This window comes from Anopheles bellator, chromosome 2 (genome assembly GCF_943735745.2).
Source record: "Anopheles bellator chromosome 2, idAnoBellAS_SP24_06.2, whole genome shotgun sequence".
In the NCBI taxonomy this organism is placed as follows: Eukaryota; Metazoa; Arthropoda; class Insecta; order Diptera; family Culicidae; genus Anopheles; species Anopheles bellator.
The window spans coordinates 22,126,638-22,149,497 of NC_071286.1; the positions used below are offsets into that span (position 1 = coordinate 22,126,638).

The 22,860-nt window shown below is 47.8% G+C and overlaps 1 protein-coding gene across 1 annotated transcript in view; it reads left to right on the forward strand.

The window, feature by feature from the left end:
• Positions 1-22,860, forward strand: part of LOC131208642 (cytoplasmic polyadenylation element-binding protein 3-like) — a 218,030-nt gene that overhangs the window by 115,212 nt on the left and 79,958 nt on the right. Inside the window, exon 4 of the mRNA XM_058201449.1 lies at positions 16,362-16,391. Coding sequence (XP_058057432.1) covers positions 16,362-16,391 — 30 coding nt within the window. The remainder of the gene's footprint in view (positions 1-16,361; positions 16,392-22,860) is intronic.

Sequence of the window (22,860 nt, forward strand, 5' to 3'; positions counted from 1 at the left end):
CCAACCGGCCCCGGCCCCGGCAGTAGAAGAACTTTGTCGATAAACTTAATTAAAAGTCATCCCACGATGGGTGGTCGGGGGCAGAGGATTTCCGGCTCCGCAACCCGGACTCGTTCGCACCCCCGGGGCAGGCGGCTCGGTGACATTTTCCGACACGGCAAAAAACGCATAAAGTCGGGGATACTGCAAAATAAACACTTTTTGACGACTGCCGCTGTTTAGCTAACGATGCACGGCGGACGGACGGTGGGGTAGGGTGACCGCCCAACCCGCCCTCGGAAAAATTAAAAATCATCCACCGTCTCGCCCGGGGGCTCGGCAAGGGGGACCCCGTTCGGTTCGGTACCAGTTTCAATTCCGCAAATTGCCCATCACATTGAGGCGAGTGAGCGAAAGCAAAAAAAAACGTAAATGCGTCACCCTGTGCCCGCGCCATGGCCTGAGAGGGTGAAGAAGCAACCGAAGAGCAATAACACCTGGAGGGGCCAAACAAAAAAGCGGAGCAAGAATAATGAGCAAGAAACCACGGAATAAACCACAAAAAACCTTCTGCCAAGGGGCGGCATTAGACGCGATGAGCACGCGGCACGGAGGTCGACAGGTTGAGCGGGATCGGTGGGACCGGGTCGGGCCGGGACACCATTTACATGTTCATAATTTTTACTGTTATTATCACTGTTATTGCTCACCTGGCGGGCATCGGAAGTGAAACGGAGCTGGCGACGATGACTTCCCGGTGGCAATAAAAGAAAAGCACGATTCAAATTATCCCCCACCGAGAACACATGTCCTGACACGCACACAGCCGTATCTTGCGCGTGGCGCATCATCGTCGCTGGTGTCAGATCGCCCTCGAGGATCGGTTCGGAGTAATTGCTGCCCACTTGTACATCCTGCCCCCGGGCCATCACTGTCACCGTCAACGCAAGCCGAGGCGCAACTTTTATGCATAACCATTTTACTTCCGACTGTTGCGACTGTCAACAGTCTCTTGAGGGTGTTGCATTTTTAATACCGCCCGAGCACGGTCCGGGGAACCCCGGGGACAACGGTGCTTAATGGGTTGTAATGTGCTTCGCGAGCTCATCGCTGTAGCGACGATTGTTTCGATACTGACCTTTTAGCCATTCCTCTCCGTGGCTGACGTGGAAATCATCGGAGGGACGAAATTCTGTGCTCTGCTCAATCCAAAAAACACGAAACCAATGGCCAAATGTCAATGGCAGGTATGTTGGGGACGCAAGCAGCAAGGAAGGCAAGGGGTCCACCTTCGCTGAAGGCTGCCGGGAAAGCGAACCGAGATTTGGGTGGGAAATCAACTCTTTATCGCCCTCGACCGGGTGCTCGGGGCGGTAAAGAGCCGCCGTGGGTCGGCCGGCACAAGAGATCCTCGACATTATGTTTTCCCCGAAAAAGGCACGATGAATGGAAAATTGCTCATTTATGAAAATTCCTTGCTCGGTTCAGGAATTTCAACCACTCATCGGTTGGGTTTTTCATATCTGCTTTGTCATGGGTGTTTTTTCCTCCCCATTTTGTAGCCGCTTTTTTCCTTGTTGTTGTGGGCTTTTGTGGGCTAAGAGGTTTGCTAAAATGTAACGTCAACTTGAAACGAAACGAAATGGAAAAAAAAAAATGGCAACCGCTCGGTGCCATCCGAATGTGATAAGGGCCGGGCCAAAAAGAAGGAAACGGTAGCGATACATCCGAAACGATGACGCACGGTGGTGTGCAAAACCGACCGCACGCTGACGCAAATGCTGAAATTGAGAAGAAGAACGAAAACCGAAAGAACCCCGAATTTGGTTGGGATCCAGGGGGCGGGCCATTTTGTTTCGGAAAGGATAAATTCCTTTCACAGTAATAATGTAGTTTTGAGAAGGTATGAGTTATGAATGTCAAGTTTTCGGTGACCATCATATACCGAAATACGGCGAGTTCCGTTTCACGGTTGAGCACTTAAGCTCACAGATATGCTGCATCATGATAGCTGAGGGTAATATGTTCAACTTTTTGCTGTACCTCACCAACTGGTAATAAAGTGCCCATTGTTTACTTAAAAATGAGTCGAGCAACCATAAATCAATTGTTGCTTACCACAACCAGAAAAGATGTACAGTTGATATTGAATAGACACACTTAAAACAGGACAACTGGAGCCGTGCAAGGATTAAGGATTTTTTTTAACAAATTACTATCAAAGCACAATACAAACAATTCGAGCGACATCATAGACATTACCATCACACCGACACCAGGACCCAAATGTATGATGGGAAAATTATAACCAAAATATTTATAATTGTTGGACAAATTAGTACTATCGGCTATTGCGGGTATCTACGCATTCAATTGAAAGGCATCTCCATTCATTTATTACTTTGGGGTTAACGCCAAAAGCACCTCATCGAATGCTAGGGGCAAAGATTTTCCATCCAATTAAGGTTGTCGCACAAAGGTCGATAGACATCCCACCCCTTATCTGGCAACTAAATCGGATTGCCAACATGGTTGCTTTCGCAACAGGAAAAACCAACTCATTTATGAGCTTGCCAAATTTAATGTTACAGCCCTACGGTTAGAAATCAACGTTAAGTAGACAGCAACAAATAATGGTTTCCATTGTGGACTGGAACGATGTTTCAATTTCGATGCGGGCGCAGCTCCCTTTTTCTGTCTCTTTCCTTCTCTCTTTCTCTCTCTCTCTCTCTCTCTCTCTCTCTCTCTCTCTCTGTCTCTGTCTCTGTCTCTGTCTCTATGTGCTCGTTTTCTACTTGCTGTGGGTGGTTCAGAAAATCTGCTGGAAAATCGTTTCCTTCAGCACGTACAACATCTTTCTTACGCAAAGCCCAAAAACCAAACGACAAATCAATAGCTTTTATGTCCCACCGACGATGGTCCCGGCGCGTTTGACGCCACAATCCGGCCCGGGAAGGCGGTGGGCGTCTATGCGAGGCACAGAACAATGGGCCCCATCCGCACCGAGGCATGTGGGCCCGTTTTGCGTCGTTGTCCACAATGCGTGCAGCTCGCAAGGAGCAATAAAATCAACGATTCAAAAACCATTACCTTGAGAAAGGTACCCGGGTCGGTGCGCGGGGCAGTTCCGTCGGGGAAGGGTGCGCCCCGTGGCTTTTGGCTATGGCCTAACCATTCAATCACATCCCCGGCCCCGGGCCACCGTTTTGGACCCACCCCATTATGCCCTCACCAGATGTTGCTCTTCCGGAGGTCCCGCGGGTCCTGCGGCCGTCGGCCCGGACATCAGTCGCCGCCAGTCGCGTACGCCAAGCACACGACGAAAGGCTTACGTCAACCGTTTCCGGAACCAACCGACCGATGACTCCGTTCGATTGTTATTGGCCGCACGTGTTTGGAATTTTACGCACAGGATGTAAATCTTGCCACAGCTTGCCCCCGAGGCCGAAGGTGATGGTGGACTTCCTGATCAAGACGTCACCCGCACGCACTCCGCCGTGCACCCTAATGGCACCTCAGGTCCGTGTCGAGTCAGAACTTTTGACCCAAACGTAATCAAATTTGACTCGGTCACGGCCAAGCGTTGCGGCCAAGCGTTGCGGCCAAGCACACTTGAATGCATCACCAAAAGATCTCCCGTAGGGATTAGCCCCACATACTGGAGTGCTGCGTATTAGCCAGACCTCTAGTGCGTCGGGCCAGCATTCTGTGTCTTTCTGGGAAAGTTTTCTCCCGAAGCTCTCCCCACCGAGAAAGAGCTCGTCCGTTGAACACGTGGGGCCCAGACTTTAAATGGTTCTCCCAATGACCATCACCGTAATGACCGATTACAAAGATTTCACAGGTAATTAAACTTAAGACGATATAATCCGGATCCGGTTCGTCCCACACACCGGTCCTACGTGGTTTTCGGGCCGTGACCGTCCAGATCTTCCTCAGTCCGAGCAAAAGAGAGAGCAGCCATGATTGATCGGTTTCGTCGGACTGCCCGTTGGTCCACACTCCGGTAATGTGTTCCGCAAACACTGCACGGATCATTGGACGGCAACCGATTTGCACGGTCCGTATAAAAGACAAGTCCTCGTAACCGGTGGGCGAGCAGCGAGTGCCGACACATCTGATGGTGGTAGAAACGTTCCGGATGGTCAGCTCCGATACTTGGTGGTGGTTCCTCCGTGTGGGCCAGATCGATCGACGAGTGTTACGGCCAAAAGTATCCGGAAACAGCTGGAGATTATAAAATCACCCACCACCAATCGAATTGTTTGATCGGAACGGTTGACGTTTCTTCTGTGCCATCTGCGAAACGCCGGAGGCATCGGGGAGCTTTTCCGGAGATTACGATCAAACAGGTTATTGGTTTATGTTGTCCCATTCAACCCAGAGCAGTCCCGGAGTTGCGGTGAGCTCTCTTAGGGCTTCAGCTTCGAGCCAATCAATGTAATCTGGTGCCATCCGATCGCCGTAACAACATTGATCTAACCTCACCGGACGGATGATAAAAATGGGCTACGGCACCAGAAAAGACCATTTGGTGTTCATTGGAGAATTGAAACTGAAAAACCGAAGCCCTGGACGATGTAGTTCCATAAAGGAACGAATCATAAATCAAATTGAGCAGTCAGCAGATAATCTTGCGTTACGTTTTCGCTAGAAGCGTTACAGTTTGCTTGCTACCTTTTCTTGTGACTCGCTTAGTAATACTGGTTTTTTGTTCATGCACAACGATTCGGATAGTATGATAATAACGCAATCGCAGCGAACCCGAACCCAAGCCAAGGGTGGTTGGCAGCTGAATAGGGTCGTCAAGAGTCCTACGGAATTCGGCAATTCGCTTTCGTTCATCCTGTTAGTTGCGTGAGGGTTTTCCACATCTTTATTCTAATGGTTGAAAGCATTACATGGAATGAACATTACAAACTTACAGAAATGAAAGTTTATCTGATGAGTGGGATGATTTCAACGTTTGTTTCGCCTAAATGTATGCTTTCCGCGTCACTCTTAACACAGTCGCGTTTTGTTTCTACTCGGAAGCGTGAACAATTCTTAGATTGAGTTATTAAGGTACAAAAAAATAGCCTTGGATCCACTGAATCGAAACCGATATTTATTAATGAGTTGAGGTAAGGTGTTGGATTCTTGATCCGATCAATTTATTGTGAAAACTTTTAACATTCTTTACAATTTTCGGATTCAAACCGTGTTTCATCGCAAAATGGATTCATAAACATAAACCGGCACGTGGGAGACAATTGACGCATGTGGGAATCCGAGAGCCAACGAAGCTAACGGACGCAACATTTATCAATCACCGGCCGGCTGGGCCCCTTCTCACCGGGCCCCGTTTCCATCCCGATCAGCTTATGAGTAATCAAAATCAAATCTCCCACGAGACAAAGCGCGCCGGAGTAATCTATTAAAACAAGGTCCCAGCCCAAACGGTTAAAAACGCAAACAAAGTCCTGCAAAGTCCTGAGAGTCCTGGAAAGTCCTGAGGGGCCGGGATGGGCTGGGTCCCGTTTACCAAACCGACAATTCCCAGCTCGGGAATACTAATTTCCATCGACCAACGCCGGAGGGGTCGGAGAGCCTGGCGCTTTATTGGCACACTTACCGAAGGGGCACGGACAGGGCACGGACCGACAGTGAGACACTGAAACAAATGGTTCATGAATCACGATCGCTCACAAGCAGAGAAAATAAATCCATCACATTTGCTAACTGCCATTAATCATTCCCCAGTTGGACCGATGGGCCTGCCACTGCCTGACCGACCGACCGACCTACAGACCGACCGAGTTGTTGGCCTTCTGCCACGCGCGCATTCTGCCCCGAAAAACTAGGCTATGTGAACCACCGGGCGTGCGTGAGAGAAAAAGGATAAAATGTGCACACCAGGGGCCACGTCAAGAGTGACACATGTAAAACAGTCCACTCCCCACTGTCCTGCGGATTGTGTTTGTGCGTGTGTATGTGTGACGCGTTTTTACAGACCGATTGGAGCCTGTACTGTAGTAGCTGTATTTAACTTTTTTTACTGTTTCGCAAGGCCCTTCACTAGTTGGCTTCATTCCCAGGCGGCGTTTAATGCTCCGGGTTCGTCTCATCTTTTCGGTGATAAGACACACTTCACAGAATCCTTGCGGCTTAGTTCCAACGGGTTCCGTAGGACGGACACTCGGATCGAAGAAAACCAATCGAAGAACCGGGAAACGGAAGCCGGGAGCTGTCGAAGCGTAGCGAATCTGTTGAGTTACGTTGCTTTAACAAAATGCAAACACCGAATTGGCATTATTTATTAGCTCCCGGGGCACCCCGGTGAAAGGGGTGTACCGCCATCTTTGAAAACTACTTAAATATTCATGATCTAAACTTATTCAATTACTGCCCGCCCGGAGGGTGAAATCCATCGCCTGGCCCGGCTCTGCCCACGAAGGGGCGCGATGCTGGATCGAAAATGGCAAAAACGAAAAACAAAACCCAGCCAGGGACCAACGGCAGGAAAACAAAAATCATTTATTTTCAAGGTTCACCAAGGAGTCGGGTGGACACGGCAAAACAAAAATCTCTGGTCAATTCTCCGCACCTCGGCCCAGGTCCGGTCCAGACCCGGACGGTATGTTGTAGCAAAAGTTGTTCCTAATTAATGCGATAATAAAATTGAATGGAATTAAATTTGTAAGCATTTGTGCGCCCTCTGTCCCGCTCTGTTGGCCAAGAAGGGGGCCACCAACGACCCCGAGCCCAGCCCAAGACTGTCCAACTTCGGGGAAGTTCTTGGCCAAAGGTTGCGCATTTTCTTTTGTCGGTTTTCCACCGTCTTTTTATTTCTCCCTCACTCTCTCACTTTCTCGCAGTCGGTCAGTTGGGATTTTACCACAATGCTCCGAGTACATGGCCCCTTTGACCGCCGCCATTTGTTTTTTTTTTGTCTCTGCACCGACTCTCCGTTAACTCCCGAAGGTATGCCGACTAAACGGGCACCAAAGTGGTCAGAGGGGACAAAGTGGAGCAAAAGGAAAAGGTTGATAGTTGAAAAAGTTCGAAATTTACTTCCGGCACTGGGCAACGGAGCGCTCCAGGAGCACAGTCGGTTCGGATGAAAGTGAAACCGGCGGGACCGGGATGGCCACGGTCGAATGTCCATTTGAAGCTCGGTTTGGTTCCGTGGGAGAAATGGCGGTTGCATCGCAGTATCACCGCTGCTATTCAAATGAGTCGAGTGTTTGCTTCTGTTCTTTGGAATAGAAAGTTGGTGAGTGTCCTTCTTCAAACATTCGCCACGCCTAACTTTGGCCTTTTTCAAATTCTTTCGCTTGGTTACCAAAAAGTAAAGATACAGAAAAATAGAACAGAGAGAGAGAGAGAGCTAGAAAAACACATCCTTACCGAAACAGAGTCAAGAGCCGTAAGCGGAAATACCGGAAAAGGCGGAAAACAGCCGAAAAAGAGGGCTAGAACTTGAATGTGGCCGACATGAGCGCCCTCCACCCGGCGAACCTTGGGACCGGTAATCCTCGAGAGCGGTAATAACCATTAACGCGACTCTTCAGCGTGGCGGAGAAAACAAAACGAGAGATACACCCTTGGCTCAACGGCGGATGGTTCTTCTTCCGATGCTCTGCCCCAAAAACATTCTCCCCCGACTGTAGTCTGAACCAGTACCAGAGTACGGATACTGTCTCAGGGCCAGACGAGCGGTCCAAGAAAATCTGACAAAAACAAACATGTTTATTATCGTAGCTTCGCCCACCCGCTGGGTTTTCTTTCTCGGGCAGCGTGAAAAGTTGGAAACAAAAAGTTTAAAGAGCAATCATAGCGCTGGCTAATGATTATTTAGCACACAAATGAAGACGCATCGCTTTGGTAGGCAAAAGGTCTTCCGGATGGATCGAGGTGTACAGATCTGTCGCTGACGGTTGAAACTAGGTCGTCCGCTAGGCCACGGCCGAACGGCGCCCTTCCTTTGCAGCGGTTCTAGAAGCTGACACAAATCTTTATTAAACTCTCTTTAAAAGAACGCAAACGCTGTGACAAAATGCTGGCGATTCTTGTTAATGAGACAGTGTTTCGGTGCATCAATTGTGCTTCGGGAAACATTTCTTCAAATCAAACGGTATCTTTAACAGTCGTGGCCTCGAAAATTCAATTCCGAAAACAAACACGTTGAGAGGCTTTAAAGTGATTTTGTTAAGAGAATACTTTGCGTGACTTACGGCCGAGACAACAGTTTACAGCCACATTTTCTTTGTGCATTCTAGGCTTTGGCCATACTTTTTCTGCAAAGTATCTTTGCTAACTTCTGGAACATTATCCTATACGAAAAATTTGGTTATAGTATAACTGTGATTAGTTTGAACTTGAGATTCTATGTTTCTTAATTAAATGTTATGCGTGGAACAGTAGAAATTGAGTTTCGGTGCAATTGTTAGTGAATTTGAAGCTTTCAGGTACGCGATACAATTCATAATGATTATGACCAACGGGTATAAGATCAAAAATTCACGGACTGTTTGCTTAAATTGGCAAATCTTTCTTCTGCCAAATGTCGTGATTGAGAGCCAGAAAGGAAAGAGAAACTTGTGATAACTCTATAAGAGTCCTTTTATCAGACACGACTACACGATCAAAAAGTCTCACTGTCTTGTTCGTGCATTTTTACTGCCTTGAAAAATAAAATATTGCTTTCGGATCGTATCACAAACATCTTTTTGACACTTCCCCTAAACCAAACGATACCCATAGCTACTTTAAGATTATAGCATCCTGTATTCGAAGTGCTCACGCGAATATTTGTGTCAGAGTCAAGCAAAAGCCAAACTCAAAGACACCTTAACTGGAGCACAATACAAAACGATATTGGAATTGGAAAAACCCGACCTTCATCGCAAAACTCACACAAGAGACACACAGATTAAAGGCAGCACAACAAAGAAGCGTCTCTTGCTCACCAAAGACAAGGAATTTGATGATCTGCCTCGGTTCGCAGATCATTTACTGTGAAGCTGTTAGCATCGCGTCACGCCGTCGCCGATAAAGTCTGCCTTGAAAGAGTCTAACCGGAAAATGAGTCGCTCCGCTCAAGTGAAACAGTTCCTCTATGGCCGAGACAGAAAAAAAAACGAATACGAAACGTACAGCCCCACCGGAAGAGGTAGGTAGCAGCGACATCAACGTAGCAACAAAATGACACAACCTGGCAACGCAAACGATGATGACGGTAAAGAGATTGTAGCGTATTTATGACAGATGGGGCCGCATATTAAAACAGAACTATGCCGCACGCGGAGCGTCCGTGGGTTTGGAACTCGCACTCGCCTGGCAGGACCAACGCCGGCCATGGAGCAGGTACCGGCGGCCATCCTCCTCACCGGCAGACAGACAGACGGAGCGTATCAAAACGGTTTTCCTGAAAAGCAAAGAGCGTGAACATATTTCTTCTGCCCACCGTCTGCCGTTTCGCTTCGACTTGCGCGAGCTTCATTTATCATTCTAACGTGTGTGTATATGTGTGTATGTTGCCGTTGCAGCAGACCCAAGAAGCAACCCTACGCCAAACGCACATAGAATCCGCCCATCGCCAAAGGTTGTTGATAAGGGATGAACTTATGGCAAGACCGCGAAGACAAACATTACAATCCTTCCACAGCATTCTCCTCACCATGCTGCTGTGTAGATCTGGCCCGCGGCCATCGCGTGGGTGTGTATGTGTGTAGGCAGAAGACGGTCTCTGACCGGCCGAGTGGGATTCATAATTTATTGTCACTTGCATGGCATAATGTTGCAGTAAAAATGGGTATGACGAAGCGGCACAATCCTTTTCGCCTGACGCGAGGTCGGTTTCAGTTCCCAACCATTCCACTGGCTGTCTCGTAAGCTCACCTACACCCTTGTTGCTCCAATTCTCACCCTCGCTGTAGGTAGAGCCTGGCCCCGGTGCGATGGGTTGGCATGTCCCGCGCACAGCGACCCAGTTTGAAATGGGCAGCCGCTCATCGGCCGAACCCGGTGGAGGGATAAATTTGATTTTCTATGCGTGGAAGCAAATCAACCTTCTCGGCCCCGTCCGTCCGTCCGGTTGACGTGGTTGGCCGGTGGAGACGCCTGGTCGGCGTTGCGCACCCGATGGAGACGCCTGGTCTTCCGAAGGACCGTCGTCGGGTCATAATTCTGTGTCGCATTACTTGCCCTTGTCCGATTTGATGAAAATGTTGACCAATTAGGAGAGACAGTTTGTGACAACATGCGCGCGTGTGTGCTTGTGAACATGGTGTCCAGCTGGCCGGCTGTCGGCCATGTAAGAGATGGAATCTGCTGCTAAGCTTCGTCCCGGTGATGAGCGTTCGATGAAAAACTCCCAACGGCTGGAATGGTGTTGGAAGGACTGACCGACGGCCAGACAGCTAAGCCCTTCGGACGGTCCCTTCGATCGTTGCAAACTTCATCCTACCGGCCCGGTGGTCGGAAGGTGGTATGCAAATTGTTACTTTTGTGTCATTATTCGAGCCCGGCCAGGCAACCTTTCGTCGTCCGCCTTCTGCACGGTTGCTGAAAACAAGCTGAAAACGACATAATGACACCGACGATAACGACGACGCCTTTTCGTTGCCCCCCTTCAATCGTGTCGGAGCTCCCGAGATGGTGATGGTAATGGGTGCGCACGGTGCCGATAACCGAACCGCGCCGGATGGTGATGCCTGATGATGATGACGATGGCGCGGTGGACGAGTTCACCGGTGCCGATGGTGGCACCTGATAACAAGCAAATCAGACGTCATTTTGCATCCGCGGCGTGGCTGGTTCACCCGATCCGACCCGACGAAAATCAAACAAATGTGCCACCAGAGGTGGTGAACAGAAATGTCGCCGTTTTGCTTCAGAGCATGGTTTCTGGTTGGGTATTTGTACTCTCGTCTTGGCCCGCTGGCCAGCGTCCTGTGTTCTGCCCGTGACATACCCTGCCGACCAGTGAACGTTTGGCCACCCTCGTTGGCGGTGGTGACATTTCGTTTGGCGGAATGAATAAATAGAGAAAAAGGCTGTTCGACTCCTAAAACCACTCTCAGGTCCCGGAGAATGTCGTGGCGTTCGCCGGCTTCGACACTGAAGGAGTTAAGCAAGCATAAAATTGAACTGTCACTTTTCAATTGTACAACTCAACGCTGTGTCATTTTTTTTCTGAATCTCTCCATCTTTCGATTTACGGAGGGTTGGTTTGGTATAATGAAATGCCAATGGTTCAACAGCAGGCACTTCGCTACCCTCCGACATAAATGAGCCACCATTTTGGTCGCTTACTCTTTCTTTCTCACGCTCTCTTCCACTCTTCGTTGTGACAATCCCTTGGCGGGGGCCGACGGGTGAATTGGGTTGTGTCAGTTGTTTCCATCAAACATGACAACCCCACAGGCACCAAGGCGCCTAGGTGAAAGTGATTCCGGCAAGTATTCCGGCAAGCTGCCATCGATTTGCTGTGTGATGCGCAGTCCTTCGAACGCCCCTGCTCCAGTGGCGCATTCCGCGGCCCGACATCAGTATCGACATCAAAATCAGTCTGCCATCAACCGCAGAACAGGCTGACCTTTTTACAACTTTACGACCACCAACAACCGACGACGACGACGCCGACAGCGACGAGGACGTCGGCGTCGACGATGACACAATCCGTTTGGCGCGGCAAGTAGGCAAACCGATCGCCCCGAAGCGACAGGATCACCCGCGACAGGATTCGATTCTACGATTTTCCGCTCCATTTGAAGCTTCGGTGCCCAACTTCTGCGGTCGGCCAGACGCTTATCCAGGAGCGCCGTGCTATGGAGCGGTACGGAGGACGAGGACCAAATCAGCAGCATTCGGTGTAGGTCGTTTGATTTGATTGATAAAATTCAATATTACTAGCGTCTTACGTATGCTGGTTTCGCTTCTAGAGCGACAGAAGACAGTAAGACACTGTGCCTAGCGTTGATTTCGACTTCGGAGACGGTCTCTGAGCGTCGATTCTTCTGTCTGCATTTTGTGTGCTATTGATGCATGCCGATTTTGCGCAGACTTCAATCATTTTCCCATTTTTGGTGCACACGAGGTGGTTCTCAGAAGACTGCTAGCTATTTTCACAAAAACCAATTGTTTGAAATGAAACGCTGGTTCACTAAAAACAAGTTTGGCACAACATTCTTTGAATAATTATGTCCTGTCGATGACTGTAGATTTATAGGAACAAGAGTCATAATCGATCAAGAACAAATTCATAATTTAGTTTGGTAATAAAAATTAGTACGAACCAGTTCAAAACCCTTTAGACTTATGTTCGAAGCTAACTACTAACTAACTGCATAATACTTATCAACTTTGGTGCTGGACACAACCAATGTCACAAAAAATCACATGCTGAAACCACACATAATTAGCAACTACGGCAAAAGTAAACATCTAACTAGGTTTATTAATAGATTTATTGTATGAAAGGACTTCTGTCGAAAATCACCAACAAAAACAGATGAAAATCCCAGAATTTAACATCCAATTTCCAGGACAACCATACAATTGAAACCTTTTATAGGGTCCTCCGTCACAATTCGTACGATTTGCAGTTTAAATTTAAATCAAAACGAAATTCATTCTCGCCAGAGAATCCTCACAACAAACAATCGTACCTTGGACAGCTTTCATTTTTGACGTCACAGTTGGGCGTAATAATGTTTTTTGTTGCTTCGACAAGGTTATTCTAAAAATACTGAACAAGACTTTTGAACCGCACGCTTACCCTTGCAACGTTCGTCCCTTGAGGGCACGAGTCATCGTAAATAAGAAGCGTGAGCATAAGGCAAAGGGCGCTGCCCACTTTCAACAAGCACGCGGTGCGACCAATCCGAGTGTTGCCAATTTTCACTGCTCCAGAAAGGGATCGGAAAAACGGCCGTGACGGTGCCGGTTGATACCACATAACTGCCGCTGCTCCTGCTGCTGCAATTGATTACAATCCCCACGTTTCCGGCACGACTCGTAGGGCAAATAAATAAAATGAATAATGAACCCTCTTGCTACGTTAGGAAGCGGCCCCGTGCCGCTACGCCACCTGGGCGCTGGGGGCTGCTGATGGAGTTGAGTGCAAAGTAGTTGTCGGTTGGCAATCGGATTGGGCCAAAATTCGAGATCCTCACGGGGAGCTACTAAATGAACTCAACATGGAGGTGGGTTATCCGATCGAATGCAAAGCCCAGCACCATTTGAGTTCAGGCAAGGCCTTTCGCCAGTGAACCACTCCATGCAGAATTGGCCACACGGGACACGGTTTCAACACTGTCTGACTGCTTCTTTTCCCCTCTTTTTATCCAACATATCGACGAAATGGATTTTTTGTGCTTTTTACGATCCTTTGGTACGATTCGGTTCGCCCGCTAGGTTGCGCCGTTAGCTGCGGTGGCTGTAAAGCGAAGCAGCAGGAATGTAGCAATTTCCTGCACAGCCACTCGCTGGCCCGGGAAATGGGTATCGTTATTGATTGGAAATCATCAAGCCACCCGGAACCCGGGAGACGCGGCCGGCCGCCAGGACTCCGACGATCCTGGATCCGCATGCTGCTGTCAGATTGATATTGAATCATCGACTGTGGGGAGGGCATCTGGCATCGATGCCTGACCCGGGGGCTTAAAGTAGAAAGGGGTCTGACAACATAGAAAACCTGCGAACGAAACTTACCCACTGCACCCCACGGGGGAGGCCAAAGAAATATTTTTAGCATCCAAACTAATGTTGTTTATCACGGGCGTCGCGTTTGGGATTGCGCTGGAAACGTTAACCCGAGTCATAGATGGCTCCAGAGCCCCCGCAATGTTCAGTGAGAGAATTTTTTTCTTCTGTCGTACCGTCGCTATGTAAAGCATTACCATGCAAATCGGTTTTGGTGCGCTTAATTTATGTTGCGCTCAATTTGCGAGCCCTGTTTACTTTCGCCACGCGGCCGGACGCACGCGATAACTCGTGAGCTTCGAGGGCGCCTGTTGGCGTTGGTCCCTGTTTGGGGTTTTCGCTTTTTAGATTTTTGGGCCAAATTTATTTGATTTAAAGCATCCCCTCCCGGGTTGGGCACGGTGTAAAATAATGACTCCCGCTCCGGAAGCTCCCGTAATAAACGTCCAACAACCGGCCGTCCATCGACACGATAGAAATCTTAATTAAAATCCAATCCTCGCAGCTCCAGAGACTGGCAGGCCAGAGATATTTTCAAACCCGGCAGCAGCGGCAGCAGCATCAGCCGCCTCTAACCCAGACACCGGGCACCGGGCAGAGGTGGAAAATACTTGCAGCGGAAGTTCATCCGCTTCCGTTCCGTTCATCACCGACGCCCGCCGGTGGCCTGGCGCGTATCGCAAAAGTTTTAACGACCTCTCGAAACAGCACCATAAATTAAACATTCAAAAACCGGAAGACAACAAACACACCAAAAGGCCCATCGCGGGCCGGGGCCTAGGGCCGGCCACCGGATACGGGGACGGTCCGGGGCTAGGTTTATCTTACCCTTCCCTTTGCCGCGGGGGCTGGCGAATCTCCCCCAGCCCCACTACGCACCGGGAGCACTTTCTCCACGGACTTTCTTCTCCGAATGAGGGTTGAGGCTGCCACGGCGCAGGTCTGTCAGATGAAGATAAATATATATTTTTTATTGCTTCAACCCCTTTCGGTTCATCGTCAGCGAGGATGTGTTTGCCGTTGAAATCTATCAGTACCTGAACGGAATTCCGAACTGCAGGAAGCGTGTCGCTGGGACACAACCACAATAAAAAAAAATGCTTGATCTGGGTTCCTTTTCCGCAGCCGTAGCGAAAACAAAGCCACATCTTCAGGAACTAGGCCATCTTGAACCGCATCGCAATGCTCTTGTGGGCCCTGAAGCACTCCTCCGGCAGCTGCCCTGCAAATACCTTGATGTATTGTTCAGACCTTCGCTCCTATACCGATCAAAGCGGCTTCCCGGTCGGGAGTATGTGGAGCGTTCTTGAGGCCGAGCCGTTGAAGGGTTGGATTGCCTATAATAGATGGAGATTCCTCTGGGTCGCATGCTGACGATGGGACTCTAAAGTGGACTTTGATGTTTAGTGTATATTGAGCCATCTTTGATTTTGCATCATGCAATCCATCAATAAAGGATGCTCTTTAGTAAAGTAAGAAGTGTATTAGTTTGCTTCTGACGCAACGTAAACGCTTCGCAATAGCAATGCAAACATTGTTCGCAATAACACGGCTTTCATCCCGTCGTTAAATACAATAAATGTGATGTCTGTGGAGCATGGCCATTAGCAGCAGGACATACTGTGTCTGATGTAAACATTTTCCGTTCGATTTCACACTTGAAAACCACTTTGAAACTGAACACAAATTGCAGAAACGACTTCTGGTTACAGGGCAAGATGGGCACAATGCACGTTTTACCGTTTTTCAATCCAAATTTAAGAGTCTGTTTAGAAGGGATAGCATTCGAACCGAATTCGCGAAATAAACGAAGATAGAGCATAAAGAAAATGTTTTGTGAAAGATTTTCCACAGGAGTCATCAGATTAAACATTGCTTGGTATGATGAGTATCATAATTTAGCACTGTCTTGCAATATTCCAAAGCACCACAAGCATTCTGCAGTATAAATGGAGGGTAGTATAGTATAGTATAAATACAGTACAAATTGAGAACAAAAATATTGAAATACAAAGGTCGCTTCGGATCGAATAATTGTCGGATAATTGACAAGGATAAAAAAATATGATTATGATATCATTGTGGGTTTTACTTTACGTGTCGAAGCAACAACAAAATTAACTTTTTATGCATAAATTAGTTAATATTTATTTATTTTTTATTTTTTTATTTATCTATTTATTTATGTTCAACGTTCTAACCGATCAAGCGTGTTTGTACTAAATGTATTTTACTACCTACTGTTTCGTGTGACAAATTTGTTTTGCTGCGAATGTACGTGAATGAATCATTGATTTGAATAAACTGAATTCCTCCACACGACCATTGGAGACAGGTAATCAATTTTCATTTGAACCAGTACGATGACAAAAAGAAATAAATATTAAACATTGCTAATAGCATCGGAGAATCGACAAGATGTCTGAAATAAATCGATCTCAAACTAATGTAAGACACCGGCTATTAATCTCCTGGATCTGCTATCAAACGCTTATGCAACAATCAACCACACGAAGTAGTCTCCCACTCAGTTTGATTTTCAGGACCAGCACATCCGCCACAATGTTCGCCACTTGACGCCTTCGTTCATCGGCGGCAACTTTGTACTCTTTTTCTTCATTGGTTCAACTCAAACCAATCGCATTCGTGGAACTGGTCATTGATGAAAAATTGTCTCGCTCTTTTCATTGCAGGAAAACTTGACTTCCACGAATTCATCCCAGGTAAGGTTCACTTGGCAGGGAGCACCCATCCACCCCTGTCTACGTTTGTTTGCTAACGGCTAAAGTAAGTCTCGTCCTCGGTTCTTTCTTACTCGCCAACGCCGGCACCTCTGACACTGGAAATGTGAGCACATTTTCACCACCCTGACACCGGCACTGGTTCGGTCGGTTCGTTCTTTAATCTTCGGCCGTTCGGCACGGCGAGCCACGCACACCTGAGCTGTTTAAATGGCACTTGCGGAAAACTTTTTCTTCGTTTCAGCGACTCTCTTTCTGGCCGCTTATCCACCACCGTGAAACTCGAGTCGTGAAGCCACGCAGCTGGCCAGAGACCCATTGTTCCGCGGCCGGTGGGAGGCGCGACCAAGAAAAACACACAGTTGCAAACGAAGTGGAACGCGCGCGCACACAGCTGAATGATGAGATGGCAACGAGATTGAGAAAATTGATCCTCGCCAGGCGCCCGTGGTGGTCACGGGGAAGAGCCACACACCTCGCGGTGGGGTTGGAAGCTGGGTGAAAAATGTCAACAATTTTGCCCCTTTACCCCGGTCCCGGCTGGTGACACGACTTGTCATTTCGCAGCCTACAGGTCGATGTTGTTGATAAAGATGCCGACGAGTGGAAGACAGCATGCTCGGGCCTCTGCTCGAGCAGGTGTTTTTGGAGGCCCAATGCTTGGCTTTCGCTGGCTGAGCAAACGATAGAAAATAAATAAACGGTACGAGGCACACTGAACACACCGGGTACACCTATAACCGAAAAGGAACCTGTCTCCGGGTCGACTGTCTCCGGAATGTTTTCGCGTTGTTTTTCCTGGGAAACTCTAAACTTTCCACTCCGGGACAGAAGGACCGTAATGGCTACCGTCGTGGCGCCGTTTGTGTGTGGGCTCTTCGAGTCTTCGCTTGGGCTGGAAATGACGCGGAAGAAATGAAGTAAATTCTCTTTCAAATATTTGTTTATGAATAAAACATCTTTCAAGCGCACGAGGGTACAGGGAGTTGGACGGACGGAGCACCGTACTACAATTGGAACTGGCGGGAGGGGGGGGGCGTCCAAACCACGGGCATATGTCCTGTCGCGGCGGCGTCAACATTCTGTCCAACATCGCGGGCGGCGAGTTTCAGTCCATAAACCGGAAGCAGATTCGGAATGGGGCAGCTAGAACAATGTGCCGCAATGTTGAAACAAAGGACGAGCAGATTCTTTTCGCTCTCGTTTTCTTCTTCGATCGGTACTTTGGCGTGTTTAATTTTATCTTTTAAGACGTTGAAGTTTGTTTGTTATTGATACTGGCTTGAAGCGTACGATGATGATGAGGCTTGGCGCAATATACACACCGAATCGCCGCTGAAAGCGTCGTTTTATTGGTGTTTGGCAAGAATGTTGAAAATGCTTTAAGTTCTATGTTGCGCACAACTCGCGTTCACCTGCGCATTGTTTAACTGTGCCTCTATAAAAACCAATGTGCATTATTAACTTTTTTTATAAAACTGAAAAACAATCTATAAAATTGTTTTTGATTATAAACTTTGATTTGTTGATAAAATTTGCAATTTTGCCTAATATGTTTAATAATTGAAAAATCTATATTATAAAAATGACGAGTCAAATCTTGCACAATTGTTGATAGTCACCTGAGAAATAGTCACCTGACCAAATTTGGTCCTTCTAGGACGATGGGAAGGGGATGGGGGGGAGCCTTAATCCTTAAAATACGTCCTAGGGCAATATGGGTATCGTTTCTTAGGTTTCTGTGGTCTCTAAATCGATTGTAGAGAGAGAGAGGAAGAGAGAGAGGGTGTGAGAGAGAGAGTGTAAGAGAGAGGGGGTGTGAGAAAGTGAGAACGAGAGAGGGAGAGAAAGAAAGAGAAAAAGAAAGAGGGAGAGAAAGAGAGAGAAAGAGAAAGAAAAAATAGAGGAAGATAGAGAGAGAGGGTGTGAAAGAGAGAGTGTGACAGAGAGAGAAAGAGAGAGAGAAAGAGAGTGAGAAAGATAAAGAGAGAAAGAGAGAGGGAGAGAAAGAAATAGAGAGCGAGAAATAGAAAGAAAAAGAGAGAGAGAAAGAGAAAGAAAGGGAGAGAAAAAGAGCAAGAGAAGGAGAGCGAGAAAGAAAAAGAGAGAAAGCAATTTAGCGCATTTTTTCTTTCCCCTTTCCCCACTGTGATTCACTTGGCCGTACACTTGGAGAATGGCCAAAGAGTATATTTCACAGAACAGGATGCGACCAGTTTTTGTCATCCATGTCAGAGTGATGATTTCGCCCGAACACTCCTATACTCAAAAAGGCGAAAGTATTACACCTGCTCCAAAACCCAAAAGGGAATTTCAAAGACGGAAACAAGGAGACAGGACGAAGTCTGTCGGGGCAGCTAGTATGTTATAATAATAGTTCTATGTTTGCATACAAAAACTATCTGATTAACGTTAAGGGAATCTATTCTGAAATGTATTTCCATTCGCTCCTCGCAGGTGGTTGAGGTTTTCGGGAGTGAGCTGTGCCCTCTCAAGCTCAGCACAAATAAAAACATTTATTCAGGATAAACACAGCTAAAAGAGGCTTTAAAAGATCATGAGAGCTATAGAGCTATGATTGGAGCTATCGTCAAATAAGAATCATGGATTTCATACCGAAAAGTTAATCAAGTATGGAATAAAAAAAAACGGTCAGGAAATTTTTTTGAAGTGAAACATTGTTTAACGCAGTGAAAAGAAAAGCCAATCTAGCTATTCCTCAAATTAATATATTCAATCAATTTTTCAATAAATTTTGACGGCGGCCATTTAGGAGGCAACGCTTTGAGACCCTCGTCAGTTTAGTGTTGCTTTCACTGGCAACTGTCTAAAACTGTTTTGTTAAAGCTCAATATTGAGCACAGAAATTTCTAAACTAGGATCTCTCCCCCTGATTACAGATTTCATTTAATTAGTTTTATTGGAAAACTTTCTCAGAGGGCAATCAATTTCTTGATTATTTATCCTACCAATCAACACCGCACCGTGGCCCGGTCGCTAATCTCAGCGTATTCAATTTGAACTCAAAATCCCTTCCCAAATCAGTGGTGAAAATGGCAATTTCTAGACAAAAGTGAAACTCATCAATCGCGTTTATCTGCAATCTTTGCACTGTAACTTTTCTGTGTGCTCACAGACACTCTGAGCGAAGTTTAGCCGACGGATGACGGACGTTCGAACGAGTGGCGGATATTGTTGCCCGGTCACCGATCGCACCGAAGCCGACCACCGCGTCGAACATAACCACCGGCTCGACGGGAGAATCGCATTACGCGCGCCATTTCGTAAGTGGTGCCCAAAGCGTTATTGGATTTAAACTTGGTGTTCCACCTTGGACGGTGCCAGGATGGCGCAACATGTCTCCCGTGTGCTCCGCGCGACGCTGCCACAATCGGGTGCTGGCTCGTAAAGAGGCCCAAAATATGGGCAAAGTTTTGTGACTTTTTCTCCCTCCTTGAGATGGGTGGGATTCAACATGCGCGCACGCACACACGAGCGTCGAGGGCGCTGGTGTTGGTTTGCGTGAAGTGAAGCGCGAACAGTTTGGGCCACTTTCGCCACACCAAACATTAGTGCGTGCGTGAGTGCGTTTGCATAGTGAAGCACGGCACGAATCATAAAATAGGAAGAAGAGCACACACGCGCACACATTCGTAAGGATTGCCCAAAGATCAAACCACGCACCGAACAAAGAACCCAAAAACACACACATGCACAAACGTGACCGTTAACAGAGAAACAGAGTCAAGCCACTTCTTCGAAGAAAGCCCCGTGACTTGCCCGATGCTCAACAAGCGGCACTGGCACTCGAGTGAAAAATGTGGGCACCACCAACGTCGGTGTGCGTCGGCGAGGGACGACATCAGATTTTTATCGGGAGTGGAAATTTATGGTTTTGCAAGCAATTGGAAAAGACGTACGACAATGACGGGACTTATGCTCGGCGGCCCCAACATTAGCGTGCGTGACGAAAGACGCACTCTCAACAAAAATGGCGGCGCGGGAGGTGAGCATAAAGATCCGGTCTTTAAAGTGTTGCTTTTTTCTGCTTCTTCTTCCTCCTCCATCATCCACCAGCGGGCGTGCCGGCAGCAGGGCCGTGTAAAGCTTGGGTGAATTTTAAATAAACAACACGCGGGCGAGACGGTACGCAGACGGCGGTTGCTGCCAGCTGCACGTGCCTTACGCGCGTTAGAGTACGGAAATAGCGAAGACACTTCGAGTGTTTGCTCTCGACGACGACGACCGGGCCGGGCCGGACGAAGACTTCCGGTACCCACGCTTTAGCCCGTTAGACGGAGCGCGTTTTAAGTAATCACATTTTGCAGCCCAACGCTCCGACCGCCATTTTGTGTGTGACTGTTTTGTGTCGGTGCGCTTATCGACCTCACAATCACCCTTCGTCCCTCCACGCACACACTGTTCAAACATTATATGCTCGAATCCCCCCCATTTGCTAGTGCAACCCCGAGTGTCACGGCGTACCTTCGTGTGAGTTGTCAGAATTTTTCAGCCCCGCCGGGCTTGGGGTAAGGTAAAAATTACTTCCACGCCCGGCGGAAGGAACCCCAACAGACAATTAAAGCGAACGAGATTTACGACCTTCCACCATCGACGAGCCTTATTGTCTGCGGGGCGTAAGAACTCCGAAAAAGATTCGCACTGCAATCGGCAAGCTAGAAAGGAAAATTGAAACTGGCCGAAGGACCGCTTTGTTGAAGAAAACAAATCACGCCCCAACGGTGCATACGACGCATGTTCCTGACACCCCAGACGGGTCTCGAACTCGAACGGCACTGAGGCGGAAAGTTCCACATTTTTCCACCGTCGAATGTTGCACTCGACATGTGTGGGTGCTGCTCGTTACGGGAACCTTTTCTTCTTTTCTCGGTATGCCAAAATTTGTTGAAACACAAGACGCTCGCTGCGAACCTCGGCTTGTTGGTGGGGAAGACGGCTTCGATGAAGTATTCGAAATTGAAAAGAACGAAGGACCGGCTGCGGGCGGATTCGATGGAATGTTGTGTTTATGTTGTGGTCTATGCAACATTCTAACGGCGAGGACCCCACCCGGGATTTGTTTGGTAGCAAAACTTTCCCTTTTCTATAACTTTTTACCCGAAAGATTTTTTTTACTATTTATTTCAACACAGGTTGTTGGTTTATCTTCGCCTCTGCTGAATCTGATCTGATCTACTTTGTACGCTACACCGTACCTTTTGTGATGCTTCTTTATATACTATTATTAGAACGAACAGATCACTGTTACTTATCTCAATTAATGTTATCTCAATTATCTTAAAAATATGAGGAATCTGAACGATATATTTATTGGAATTTGGAGTTCTCTTTCGACAGTGATTCATGAACAATAATAGCTCACGTATGATTACATACGATTTTAAGAGACACTGAATCATTCGATGATTGAAAACACCGAAGCTCAGAAGACACCCTTGGACACAACAATCCATTCCCAATCGCTGCCAGCACAACGGTAAAGTGCAACAGCGTTTTGGGTTTGGGCCCCATCTTTTTGCATCCGTTCAAATATTTATCGTATCGCAATGATGTACTAAAATGGTCAATCGCCACTTATCGTAAAAATTACACTCTTTTTATACCGCGCACAAGTGGCATTTGCATCCGAACGGCCAAGTGACGGTCCCGGTCGGTCCCGGAGCATCTGATTTCACAGGTTGTTGGCAGATTCGTGCACAACCCCTTTCGGGTGCCGCTTTAAAACTCCATCAATATCCACTTTCAGCCGGTCCATCGATGCCGGTCCCTTTCTGCCCGGTTAGCCCGGAGAGTGGCAACCGATCGTGAAGGCATCGGCATCGTGCCGGTGTTGTTGTGTCCCCGGAAGCGGTGTAATGGACGCGAGAGTGTACTCATCTTGACACTAAAAATAGGTGACCACTTGGAATTATTGATGAGCGTTCGAGTGCCCTTACCGAGGCGACCGAGTACAACATCTCGGACCGGGGCCCCTGGGCCCGGCGGATCGGAAGCTCCAGATGGGTTGGAAATGCACTCTTCTGTATGTGTATTTCGTGTCCGTGCCAACCGCGGCCTTGGCTCGATCCGGAACCCATCCAAAATCCATTCGATGCCGCTCTCGCCCAAAATCCGGAGCACTAATCAAGGGATGAAACCATAAAAACCCGGTGATCCAGTGGTGAAGTGAGCAACGGATACTTGGGTCTGAATCCAGGGCGCCAGTTCTACTCCGGACAACGCATCGTTCGCTGCTTGATCAGCTTTAATTTGATTTAATTTTCGAAGAGCGAGCTCATTACTTTCTTAGCAGTGAAATCCGGCACTCGACTCGTTCCACCGGCGAACTGTTGGCGACTCGCTTCGGGAGGGGTTTGCTTTGAAATACCGGATTCGGCTGGGCATGCTTCATCGCTTCCTGAACCGTCCTGATTTTAATTTAACCCCAAAA